The sequence below is a fragment of the Sylvia atricapilla genome, chromosome 2 (assembly GCF_009819655.1).
Source record: "Sylvia atricapilla isolate bSylAtr1 chromosome 2, bSylAtr1.pri, whole genome shotgun sequence".
NCBI lineage: Eukaryota > Metazoa > Chordata > Aves > Passeriformes > Sylviidae > Sylvia > Sylvia atricapilla.
Window position 1 is genome coordinate 91,028,848 of NC_089141.1, and position 12,485 is coordinate 91,041,332.

The 12,485-nt window shown below is 42.1% G+C and overlaps 1 protein-coding gene across 1 annotated transcript in view; it reads right to left on the reverse strand.

Annotated features, from left to right (window-relative positions):
* Positions 1-12,485, reverse strand: part of COL4A2 (collagen type IV alpha 2 chain) — a 138,544-nt gene that overhangs the window by 2,921 nt on the left and 123,138 nt on the right. The window contains 14 exon segments of the mRNA XM_066313826.1: positions 129-415; positions 701-892; positions 1,761-1,877; positions 2,518-2,664; positions 3,433-3,531; positions 3,662-3,823; positions 5,170-5,286; positions 6,629-6,754; positions 7,122-7,193; positions 8,437-8,544; positions 9,453-9,560; positions 10,175-10,249; positions 10,630-10,693; positions 12,137-12,318. Of these exon segments, the coding sequence (XP_066169923.1) occupies positions 129-415; positions 701-892; positions 1,761-1,877; positions 2,518-2,664; positions 3,433-3,531; positions 3,662-3,823; positions 5,170-5,286; positions 6,629-6,754; positions 7,122-7,193; positions 8,437-8,544; positions 9,453-9,560; positions 10,175-10,249; positions 10,630-10,693; positions 12,137-12,318 (1,856 nt within the window).

The following is a 12,485-nucleotide window of genomic DNA, read 5'->3' on the forward strand; positions in this document are numbered from 1 at the left end:
TCCCTGTTTCCCCAATATGATGCATGGTTTGGGTCTTGCTGGCTCTGAAGCGGAGCAGCCTTACTTGTACCAAACAATCAAATTTAAAACCCATTGCTGCACAAAACGTGACACTGGAGACCAAATACCATAAGGAAGGAGTATCCAATCCACAAACTGCGCCAGCCTTCAGGGCAGTGAGGAATAGAAGCTTCTTGGCTGTGGACAGCAATTGCCACAGCTGGGGCCTCACAAACTGAGCAGCGACTGATATATGGCTTAATGTCTTCTTCTGCCACGGGCATCATTGGAAGAGGTGCTGTAGTTGAGAGCCAGTAGGATTTATCATTTCGACTTGCATAATAACAAATATCCCCAGGGTTACAGTAGAGGAATGGCATGGTGCTAAAACGAGACAAACATGAGCCAGCCAGCCCTGTTAAAAAAAAGAAGAAGAAAAAAGCAATCATTCTCACAGAAGACAATGCACACTCAGTTTCCTGCTCTTTCCCAAGCACCTGTCAGGAAAGCCCCGTGGTCCAGAATGTTTTGCTGGCTTTACAGGCTCCCTCAAACAACACTGATGACTCGCAGGAGCTCTCTCAGGGGCACTCCATGAAGACATGCAGTTTTTATATTCTTGTTTTGGTGTTTCCTAAGCCTGTTTTCTGTAGTCCCACCTTTTGGAATCGAGGCTGCTGCCAGCAATATTTGTACATACCTAGATCCTGGTTGTGTGCTTTCTCTTGCCCTTCAAAATACAGCAGGCTGTATCCGCTCCAGAGTTTGTTCATGCCAACTGGGCACATGGGCTCCTGGTCGGACTGGCTGTGCTTCACCAGCAGGTATCCCATGCTGACGCTGCGGCCGGGCATGCCGGGGGGCCCGGGGCTGCCGGGGCGGCCCGGCTGGCCTGAGCACAGGGCAGGAAAGAAAACACAACTCAGTTCCTGCTCCCACAAATCATCTGCTGCTAGCTGACATTCCAGCTAAGCTGCTGACCAACAGCTTAATGGCACGATGCCTTTTCTTTATTGTTAGAAAGTTATTGTTAGCTTCTGAGATATTGTTAGAAGAGCTGCAGTTTCCTAGGATTATTGCTTTTGAAGTAGATTGGTGCTGGATCAGGCTCCCTAGTTTCTAACATAATGTATTTCACATCAGAACTAGGGAAAGTCACAAATAAAGTTCTGACAAATTTGAGCAATACTGTGTGCAACACAGATGAGCAGATTTTTCCTTTAAAATATTTTCCCAGTCCAAGATTAACCAATGGTTGTTGGACTTCCTGCATTTCATTCATACATGTGAAACTGTGCTCTGCAAATACCTTTTTCTCTGTGTGCTTAGCTAACTAAGATAGTAATAGTTCTGCTCTTTGACTTGATAAGGACACAGGTATTTCTTTTACAAATACATTCCCTTAAACTTCATCTATCCGAGTATCACCTACCCAGCCACTCAACTTCACAAATGTAACTGTTAGTTAAACACTAGGCTGAAAACACTTCAAGAGAATAAAAACACAGAGCAAAACAAACTCATGAGTGGACTGACATCTACAGCTATCAAAATTTATTCTGAAAATACTGCTCTAAGATAGCTGTTAACAGCTGTCCCTTGTGAAGTATCTGTGAAGACAGAAACTCTCCTCCCTCCCTTTCCCTCCCCTTCTCCACTTTCCTCTTGCTTCCTGTCCCCTCCAGTGAAGTAGTAGCTACAGAGCGATTAGGTGCAGAGAAATGGGAAAGAGGAAAAAAGTGCTGTGTGATATCTCTTACCTTCGAATCCCACCGGACCCTGAAATCCCATTCCTCCTTGTTCCCCTCTGGAGCCAGGAGGAGCTGGAATGCCACCCCTGCCCTGGAGTCCTGGCTCTCCAGGTGAGCCTCTGAAACCTTATACAACAATGGCTGTAAGCACAGTGACTGCAGACATACCAACATGCCCATCCCACTTTGTTGACCTGTGCTCTAGTTGTGTACATTTGGTCCCATCTACCAGGTTTACTAATTTGCACTGAAGGCAAGACCCTGTGGTACTTAGGCAAAAAGCAGCAAGTTCACTGGAAAAGGTTGCTGGGATCAAGACTACATGAGTCCCACAAACCTAATCCTTCACTCTTGGCACAACTTATCTCTGATGAAGTTCATGGTAAAGGTGCAGTGCATCAGCTCTAAAGGTCACTACTGCTACGTTATTCCCTGAGCTGACAGCATTCCCACAAGGATGATCCCACATATTTTCCACCAAAGATGTTCAGTCTTGATTTGCAAGAGATCCATATCTGATGTTGCTTTGGCTATTTGAGTGTTACCATGTAGATATGACTATGTGAATGTTGCCAAAGTTATTTCTTGTTTTGCTTATGTTCTGAATGCTAGGAGGAGGAGGAAAGCTGAAGCCTCAGCTTTGGAAGACTAAAAATTGACTCTCATTTCTGGATTACAGACTTTTAAGTAGAAGAGCATTAAATCAGTGCTCTGGTGGCCTCAGTCTGCTAAGGGGAACAGCTTTCAGTCTGAATGTGATTCCTACCTGGATCTCCTGGTGGGCCTTGAGGTCCTATATCTCCTGGGCTTCCCTGAGGTCCTATATTTCCACGGGGACCTGGCGAACCTTGCTCAGCAACCAGCCTTGGAGGAAGAGGGGGCAGCCCAGGAGAGCCTGGAGGTCCCTGGAAGCCTGTCATTAGAAGCAAGATGAGACAGTTTGATTAAAAAAAAACCCAACCACCCTATATTTTTCATTAATGTACTTTCATCCAGAGACATGTTGCTCCTACTTGGCTGCATTATGTATGAAAGGTCTATGGTCTGCAACTCACCAGCCTGGGTATAGCAGCTATATTATATTGGGGAAATATGTGTGGGTATGGGATGCCCAAGAGGAGAGCATCTCCAAGTATGGGATCATCTCCAAGAGATTGTCTTTACTTGGACTGTATAGAGATAAGCAGAAGGAAATTAATGATGCATCTGCTCCCTCATTTATGACACAGGAAGCTCGGAAGTTCCCCCCAGACAGCTGCAGCTCTCTGAGGTGCAGCATCGTTTTTTGGTGGGCTTCAAGAGACACAAATACAGGATGGAATAGATGGACTGATGCATTTTAAAGCTCTCTTTAAATATTCAGTATGTCTTCTCTGGAGGATTAATTTGGACAAGAAATCCTTCTTTTTATTAACCTCCAAATTGACTCTGATTTTGGAGCTGGCACCTCAAACAAGTCAAATTCATAAAGGCAAAAAATTGACTACTCATGTTAAATTCAGGCATCTGCCCCCTGGAATTTCCTAGGATTCATAGTCATGCAGGATGGAGGACTCTGGAGTCCTCTGGAGTCCTCTGGAGCCCAGCCTCCTGCTCAAAGCAGGGCCAGTTAGATCAGCTCTGTGGAGCTGCAGAATGAGTGGTTTCAAAGGGAGTCACACATCTGAGAGCACACACTTACCAGTTAGTCCTCTGTCTCCCTTGGGTCCAATAGGTCCCAGATCACCTGGAAATCCTACTGTGCCCATAAAGCCGATGACACCTTGTTCACCCTTACGACCTTTAATGCAAAATGTGGCATTATTGCATTTCAGTACAAATCCAGATAGTGCAAAAGTAATGGTATTAAAGCTGCCATAGTATAGAAGGCTCACCTGCTTCCTACCAAGATCAGCATTTCTCATTCTCACCTTTTGGTCCAGGGAATCCAGGCAGGCCAGGTCTTCCTGCTGCTCCAGGGTCACCTATACTTCCTTTTGGGCCAATTTCTCCAGCCCTACCTATTTGTCCACTTTCTCCTTTGCTCCCTGGTGGAGCAGGTATTCCTGGCTGCCCCTGTGGTCCTGGATAGCCTGTTTAGAGGACAAGAGGTAATGTGTTTATACTTAACACCTGGGCACAGAGGAGTGTAACAGAACTATTTAACCGTATCCTATCAGGTTCTATTTCCTTAATTTGAGCAGGGGAAAGACTTATTCAGCACTCCTGCTCCTGCTCTCAGGCTGGCATAGCCTTCTGCAGCAGTGGCAGAGGAATTTGAGCACAAAGCTCCCACAAAACAGTGTTATCTCAAGCAAGATTTCAGCGGAGATAGGGTGCCTACTGAGATACAGCCTTCAATGAACTATTCCTTCACCAGTCAATGCCCCACTTCACTAGGTGCCTCCTTGCACTTCATCCTAAATTATCCAAGTAGATAGAAAGAAATCAGAGAGCAGCAAGTATCTGATGCAGAGCCAAGGACTTACTGTTCTGTGTATCTTAGTGCTTCTGCTGAACATCTGGAACCAAATAAGTACTTCATGCTGTCTTGGGAATTATGGGAACAGCTTCTTTTTCTAAAATGGCATACTGCCTGAAGCTAAACCTGGCAAGCTTCTCTTCAGTTACCTCTGCTGCTTACAAGGCATTTGGACATTTTTTTCTGAGGTGAGTGACTTACTGAAGTAGGATTTTGAGTGGGGCATCTCTTTTGAAGCTGGATCACATGAGGATATGATTGCAATATGTATGTGCCAAAGTAAGAGTGAGCCCAACTTGTGTCGCCATTTTGGCTGGGATATGATGTTCCTGTTTCCACTCTCCTGACTGCTTGGAGAGTTGGAGTCAGTATGCAGAGTCAGACCAACTAACATTCACTTTCAACTTGGAAGCCTAGGTATTTTGTTGGTTTTCAGCTGGTTTGTCTAAGTTTTTGCTGAGTTTACATAAAAAATTCCATCCATCATATAAAAATGTAAGTGGAACAACTTCTGCTACAAGCTCTTCACAGTGGCAGCACAGTTTGAAATGATTGTGCAGTCCAACATGAAACAGGAATTTTTAAGAAGGAAGAGCTAATACTTTCCAGTGTATTTTAGCTTGCATGGTCATCTCACATAGGAGAATTTTGTAAATGATTAAGACAATATTTAAGAGACTTGCAAGTCTGCCAAAGACCTCAGATTTTAGAGTAGTAGATTAGCATAATGCTTCTGAAGGTTGTTGAGAGAAATCTGGAATATTTAATCTGTTATTTGCATGAAGATCAAACCGATCCATCAGGGCAACCTGGAGGAACTGCCTTCTGCTTTCAACAGGTCTTTCTCTGTTTTCTGATGTACGACAAGTTATGTCCAACAATTTCAGTGTTGTGTTTAATAGGGCTACTTTACTGAATCAAGACAGAAATAACAATAACTGCTGTTGCATTAATCACCTGGCACTCCATCTAGACCTGGGGAGCCTTTATCACCAGGATATCCTGATATATTTGAAATCCCAGGAGGCCCTGGAAATCCTTCCTGCCCAGGAATGCCAAAGGGTCCGGGAACACCTAAAAGAAAGAGAAGAAATAATTAATACTGCAAGGAAAATGCACAATTGCAATTAAAACGACTCACCTTGAACTAAGGAGTAAGATTTTCATAATAGAAAACACCTGCAGTTCCCACTGATTTTGTTTTATTTTTTCAGATTATACTGTGGAAGGTTTTTTACCAAATACTAGTTCTCTGCCAAAGCTCTCTGGGCAGCTAATTATGTCTCCCTTTGTGGAATACTAATAATCTTGTGTCTGCCAGGTAAAATATTATTTCAAGATAGAAAGTACTCAAAATATCCTAGGTATACTGGAGCAAGCAGGAAAGCAGCTTTGTTCTTCTGTGCCTGCAGGGTCAGGGCTGACACTTAGCATTATCTGGGGTCAGTTAAAACCATACGTTCAAATCCAAGAAGTTCTCTAGAGATGAAAAATTGTTAAATGGTCAAAAATCTGCCCTACCAATAACAAATTATCCTTTTAAGTATATTGAAGTTGTTAGGAAGTTGATCTTCTGTTTATAATTGTGACAAATAAATGTGAATGAGGTAAGATGTTTTATTGAATGCTTGATAATAACTCTGAATGCTGTTTGAGATGGCACAGCATGTTAGTAACAATGAAGTGAAACACAAAAGAATATGAATGAACCATTGAACCAAGCAGGCAAAGGCAGTAAGGTTTTATATCTCTGTCAGCCCTTAATCCATTCCAAAATGTTGGAAAAATTTAAAAAACAAACCTACACAAAACATATGAAATTAGTTTATTTTTTCCTAATATCAGTTTGGTGGCTTCTTGATGGATGAAAACCAGGTGGTGACCTTAGAAGGTGCATCCTTAGAAGAGCACAGCCTTTTACAGCACAGAGAGTTGGAGCTTACTATGCACAAGGGATAGATGGCACCAGCAAAGTACTGTGTATGGGAACAGAGCCCCCGAGGTGCCAGCAGGACCATCACACATTGGACAGTGAGGCTTTCAGGAGAAAAATAAATGTGGACAGGTTTGCAACAAAAAGAGGGAGGGGTCATGCATTTGTGTAACCACAAATTCAATAAAAATATTTGGGGAGCTGATGGTTGAGAGTAGCCTCTGGCATTTGCAGCATGCTGAGCCCTTGGGTGCTCCAAGATGGGGAAGGACCCAGGCTGCCCAGCACTGGGGAATACACACTGCTGTTTCTGAGCAAGGGCTGGCTGAACTGCAGCACTAACTCCTAACTTCAGAGCGACCTTTCCAACTTTGGGAGTTCACCTATTCAACTGTCTACACCATAGTGTGTTTTGTGACATCTCTAACGCCCACAGATGAAACAAATAACAGGTGGATCCCTGGAATTCCCTGGAATACAGACCTGGAACACCTCTGTCTCCTTTCTGGCCCGGAGGTCCTCGGCTGCCTTCTACTCTGCTTGGCTCTCCTGCTTCTCCTTTGTCACCCACTGCACCGGGGAAACCTGCAGAGCCGTACCCATCTGGACCTGTTGAGTTGTTCAGAATAAAGGGGAAAGCTGAAACGTTTCTGCATGTAACAATGCATGCTAAAGTACATGTACAGAGCATGTACATGTCTGTAGTCTGTAATGGCTCACTGAAAAAAAACCCTCATTATGAGAAAAAAAGGCCTTGAGGTTTTAACTTTATCAGAGGAAAGAAGTTATGAAATTGTGTTCTCATCCACCTGTAGGGTAGCACATAGTGTATGAAGTTGTTCGCCAGAACCCACAATAATGAAGCACATTCTGAAGCTCTGGAGGACACAGTTGAGAAAGTTGCATTACAGAGATCTCACTGACCAAACTTGAAGCCTGCACAATGTTGTTCCTGTGAACAGGCAGAGTAACTTACCTGGTGATCCTGGTAAGCCCTTAGTGCCTGGTAAACCATGCAGTCCACTGATTCCTCTTAAGCCAGGTTGGCCTGTTTTAAAATGACATTCATGATTATCATAATAATTTCTATTATTCTATACATTCCTGGGCAAAAAAAAAAAAAATTCAAATGCTTGACTAAATGCTATTTTGTGTTAAAATATGGTTTATTATATACAAATGAATTAATTACCATACATTTATTATGAAATACACTACACTATGGTTTTGTGATTGGCAAGTTTTATTATCTGATAAACTCATTACTCCAGAGATATTTTTAAAAATATCTCTGATCCTTCTGGTAGCATGCCATTAGTTCCAGTCTTGCTGCCATAGTTTTTTTAATGCTCATTTAGTTTTCCAAATTCCTCAAGCCAAGACAATTATGACATAATTGTAGTTTCTAAATGTGGTTATAATAAAGCTGTCTTCAGGAGCAATTCACTCTGTGTCATTTAAAAAACCCCACAAAACCCTAAAAATAAAGTCTAATAGCTACTTTTACTGTTACTACTGTTACAGGTAAAAGTTATGCCATCTATTTGTACCTGTCAAAGTGGTAAGTATGATGTTAAAGCTAGACAATGGCCAGAGCTCTGGAAGACTATTCAATCTCAGACAAAATAAATATCTGTCTGTCTCTCTTCACTGTCTAAAAAGGTAGTCTTCATAACTGTATTAGCCTAGCTTTGATGCAGATTCAGATAGAAGAATCTTCCTAAAAGCAGGGTGATTTCTGGCTGTAAGGTAGAAAAAAATCTGCTAACTTAATATATTAAGGAATTAAGTGGCAAGCACTGAGATTCTGTATCCTGTACAAACAGCTTCATTTTAAGCTATCACCTATTTTGATGGCACAATCTGTCTAAGCCATAAGTAATTTATTCTTTAAACCAGATATTGAATCAGTTAACAGTTTTGGTGATGATGCTGGACAAATATGTTGCTTGCTATCTAATGCCATATTATAATATTCTCATATTGTATATTACTATTTCTGCATGCTTAGTACTTTTTTTCTTCCTAGCTGTCATGAAAAATGAAAATATTTCCTGAAAACTGCTTTCCTAGTTGAAGAGGTCATGAACAGTTAAAATGAGCTGAGAAGACACCAGAAGCCATAAATCAGCAACCACATCTTTGTTAATGCACCTGGACTTTGTGAGGAATAAATATTTTAGTTAACTCTGCCACTCTGAACTGCAAAAACCTCCTTTCTTCTTCACACCAAAGGAACATTTGCAAGGGCTCACACAGAAATGATTGAATAGCTGAGGCTGTACGAATACCTGCTTGTCCTGGTAAGCCAGGCCAGCCGGGAGTTCCCTTTTCACCTGGAAATCCAGGCGTCCCAGGGCTTCCTTGCTGCCCTGGGGGGCCAACCAGTCCTGGCAAACCTGTGTGACAACAATGAATCATTGCTCACGAGCATCCTGAAAACCAACAGCCCAAACATAGACTTGTGCTACTTTCATTCTCCCAGGTAGCAAAATGAAGACTTTCCCTTCCTGATGTCATTGTATGACTGCTCATCCAAGTGGAAGAAAACTTATATAAGAGAGCACAAGTAGGAGAGACAAAGTATAAAAGAACAACTCATTACAAACTTGAGGTTTGTGACAACCTCAGAAAGACAGTGGGCTCCTATTAAAATGATAACTTGACTTCTGTTGCCAGTTACAATAAGTGATTTCAGTGCTGTGCATGTCACTGTCCCTTTCTGCTGCACCTGTTTTGCCTTTCCCACTGGGAAGCTGATCAGACAAGAACTGTTTCCCAGTGAGGCACCTACTGAAACTCTTACAGCCTTGGCTGGAGTTTTCAAGCCCTCTAATGAGAAGAAGTGTGGAGCAGCTATTATAAAAGAGCATTTCCATGACCCTTCTGCAATAACACTTGTTCTTAAGCCCAGAGTATACGATCCAGCCACAGCTACAGCCTGGCTCAAAGGCTCTGTGACTGTGTCCTGGGGGATATTGACTTCATCTGTGGCAAAAAAGGTCATTGGAAAGCTCACTCCTGTAGTATTGAGACATTAGAATACCTGAGTATGGCAACAATACAACACTTTCACTGGACACATGGTTGCTATAGAAAAGGAAAAACTGGTATGAAGTAGAGTTAGGTTTTTGCAATTTCCTCATAACTTCTGCTGTGAGTTCCACATCCTTGTCACTGTTCCTCCCCAATTTACAGAAGGATGAATGTATTAAAAAACTTAATTACTTTCTTTTGATGGAAAGAGGATTTTTCTTTTTCCTCTTAAACAATGTTATTCTTTGGAGTGTTAAAAAGAATATTTTACCTTCCTGTCCCACAGAGCCAGGGACACCCTGTGTGCCCTTGAGGCCTTCAATGCCAGGGAAACCAGGATCACCACCTTCTCCTTTTGGTCCCACACCTCCTCTTATGCCTGGTAAACCACAAAACCAGTATAATCTTTTAATAATATCTATACAACCATAAGCAAACAAGCATAACATGAACTTGGCTACTGAAGGGGCCCTGATCTTGCCACATAAAGACATTCTTCTAGTCAGGGTGCTTATATAATCTGGGAGCAAGAACAGTCCTCTGGCCACGTGATCATTAAACTTGTTTTAAAAATACTCCCCAGTTATGTGGAATGTGACACTGATGTTCAAGTGTGCTGCATGTACAGGAAAATTTAATACATTACCTAACAACTCACTCCAAAATCTACATGACATTGCTATCCCACCTTCTATAATCATGGCCTGATAATGCTCCTTTTGTCATCAACAGCAAAACAAATTATATAGAAATGTTCACTGGAGTTGCCTGTGATGGTGTGATGGTGTTTACTGCTATAATGGTACTTTCAGATGAAGAGATAAATGTAGCACTATTAATTTCAATAAAGGAAAGATATACCTTTCTAGGAGCTGTCATGAGAGCACAGGTTCAAGAGCCATCAAAATCTCATAGAAAGCTCCCCCTCCCTTCCTCTGGGAACTTTAGTATGTGAAAAAAAATACATTTGGAGAGCAACTGTGAAATTAATACCTGTTAATCCTGGCACACCAACTTCTCCTTTAAGACCTGGCATTCCTGGTAAGTTTATAGTATCTCCCCGATCACCTATTTCAAACAAAAATGAACACATGAGTGGTAAGGCTTTAATTTAAACAGTACTTCCTGTTATTTCAAAGGAATTGCAACTTCAAAGGCAGAATTTGGCAATTATTATCTTTGTAGAATAAAAGAGAAATAAATTAAAGACAGGAAAAAAAGGTGCCTAGAACAGCCTCCCTCCTTGCCACAGATGGATTTATCCATGAACAGGACACGTTGCATGAAATTAACAGTTAAACTTTTTACAGTCTTCCACATCTACAGTATCATTCTGTAAGACTGTAGAAATACTGAGACTGAAGACACACTGAGACCCCTCAGAACTTAATGTCAAGTATTTGATAGGTGATAATACAGAGAGTGCTCAGATAAGAGAACAAACTCACCTATTTCTCCATGTGAGCCAGGAGTACCAAAATGGCCTGAAATTCCTGGAACGCCCTTTTCTCCCTATCATACAATTGAAAACGGGCATCAGTTAGTGAAGATGAGGATTTATTCAACCTTCCAAGCAGCTGACTTTGGAAATACTTAAAAAAGGCTATTAAATGTGCCATTTTTGAGCTTCTGTAATATTTTATAGAGTAACTTGTCAGCAGTCAGTTAATTGGAATCAGTACCAACCGAGACACAAGTACTGTTAGTAAAGGTTTAAGTTTGAAATTGAGGACATCCCATTATGCATATTTAGCAGTGAGTCCTTGTCCTGGCTTTGGCTGGAGTAGGGTTATTTTTTTCATAGTAGCCAGTATAGGATTGTGTTTTGGATTTTTGCTGGAAACAGTGTTGATACCACAGGGATGTTTTCATTCCTACTGAACTGCACTTACACACTGTCAGGACATTTTTTGCTTGTCACCCCACCCTGTCAGTGAGCAGGCTGGGGGTGAGCAAGGATTTGGGAGGGGACACAGCTGGAACAGCTGACTCCACCTGACCCATCCCACACTCTGTGGTCCCATACTCAGCATATAAGGCAGGAGGGATGATGGAGTCGGGGGTAACAGTGCTTGGGGATTGGCTGGGCATCAGCCAATTGGTGGTGGGCAATTCTTTTCATTTGTATCACTTGTCCTTCTTGGGTTTTGTTTATCTATCATTGTTATATTATTATTATTATTACTACTACTACTATTATTACTTATTGTAGTTTATTTCAATTATAAAACTGTTCTTATCCGCAAGTTCTCTCACTTTTACCCTTCCAATTCTCTTCTCCTCATCCTGCTGGGGATGTGTAGGGGAGCAAGGGACTGGGTAGGGCTTAGTTTCTGGATGAGGTTAAACCACAACAGTCCTGCAGTCCTTGGTTAAAAAAAAAATCTTACTGAGACCTAAAGGCAAAGAGAACCTGAGAAAGGAACATAGTTTTTGTCTTTCTTAAGTAAGTGATGTCTGTGAGTCTACTGTCAGGCCTTTTCTAAGTGTTTGTTTCTTCCATTGTAACTTATTTTGCAGCCAGAGTGAATTATGGTGAATTACCCTCTAGAAGCTAAGATTCTTAGGCTTTTACTGTTAGGTAAGTGACAGTGAGTAACTTTTGGCAGTAATACCATTAAGTCCTGGGACAAAGAAAAAAGCCCAACACTGAGAATAAGTTTTACCAGCAGCTGTGGCAACAGGATCAAAGAGCTAGAAGGAACCATCTGGATCCTCATTGGCAAAGTGCTGGCACATGAAATTTGGATGTCTCACAATGAGAAGAGAAATTATTCTGCTTAATGAATGTTGGAGGGAGCAAGCAAAAGTATTTGATCTATTCATTCAATGCTTATGGCATTCTTATCTTCGCACTGCTGTTGGTCAGCAAAATTTCAAGGGATGAATGTCACTGCCAGAGAAGCTGAATGCCAGCACAAGGACACCCTTATTCCCTCATGTGCATGAACTCACTCTGACTCCTGTGGTGCCAGGGAAGCCTCTGATGCCAGGAGAACCCGTGGGACCAGGATACCCTTTCACACCTGTCAGCCCTTTTGCACCGATGTCTCCTTTCACACCGGCCACGTAGCTGGGATGCCCAGGGGACCCTGGGGTTCCTGTCTTTCCAGGAAGGCCTGGCATTCCCTTGCTACCTGCAGGCAGAGAAGGAGAAAAATAAATAAGGGAAGACTGACATGCTGTTGCTGGTGTATAAGAAGTTTTCCTGCTACTGGCCTTCTTGAAATGTGGCAACCACAATGTGCTGTACAAGGCAATACACACATGCACACACATCATCCCTCAAAGCTTTCCTTGGGAG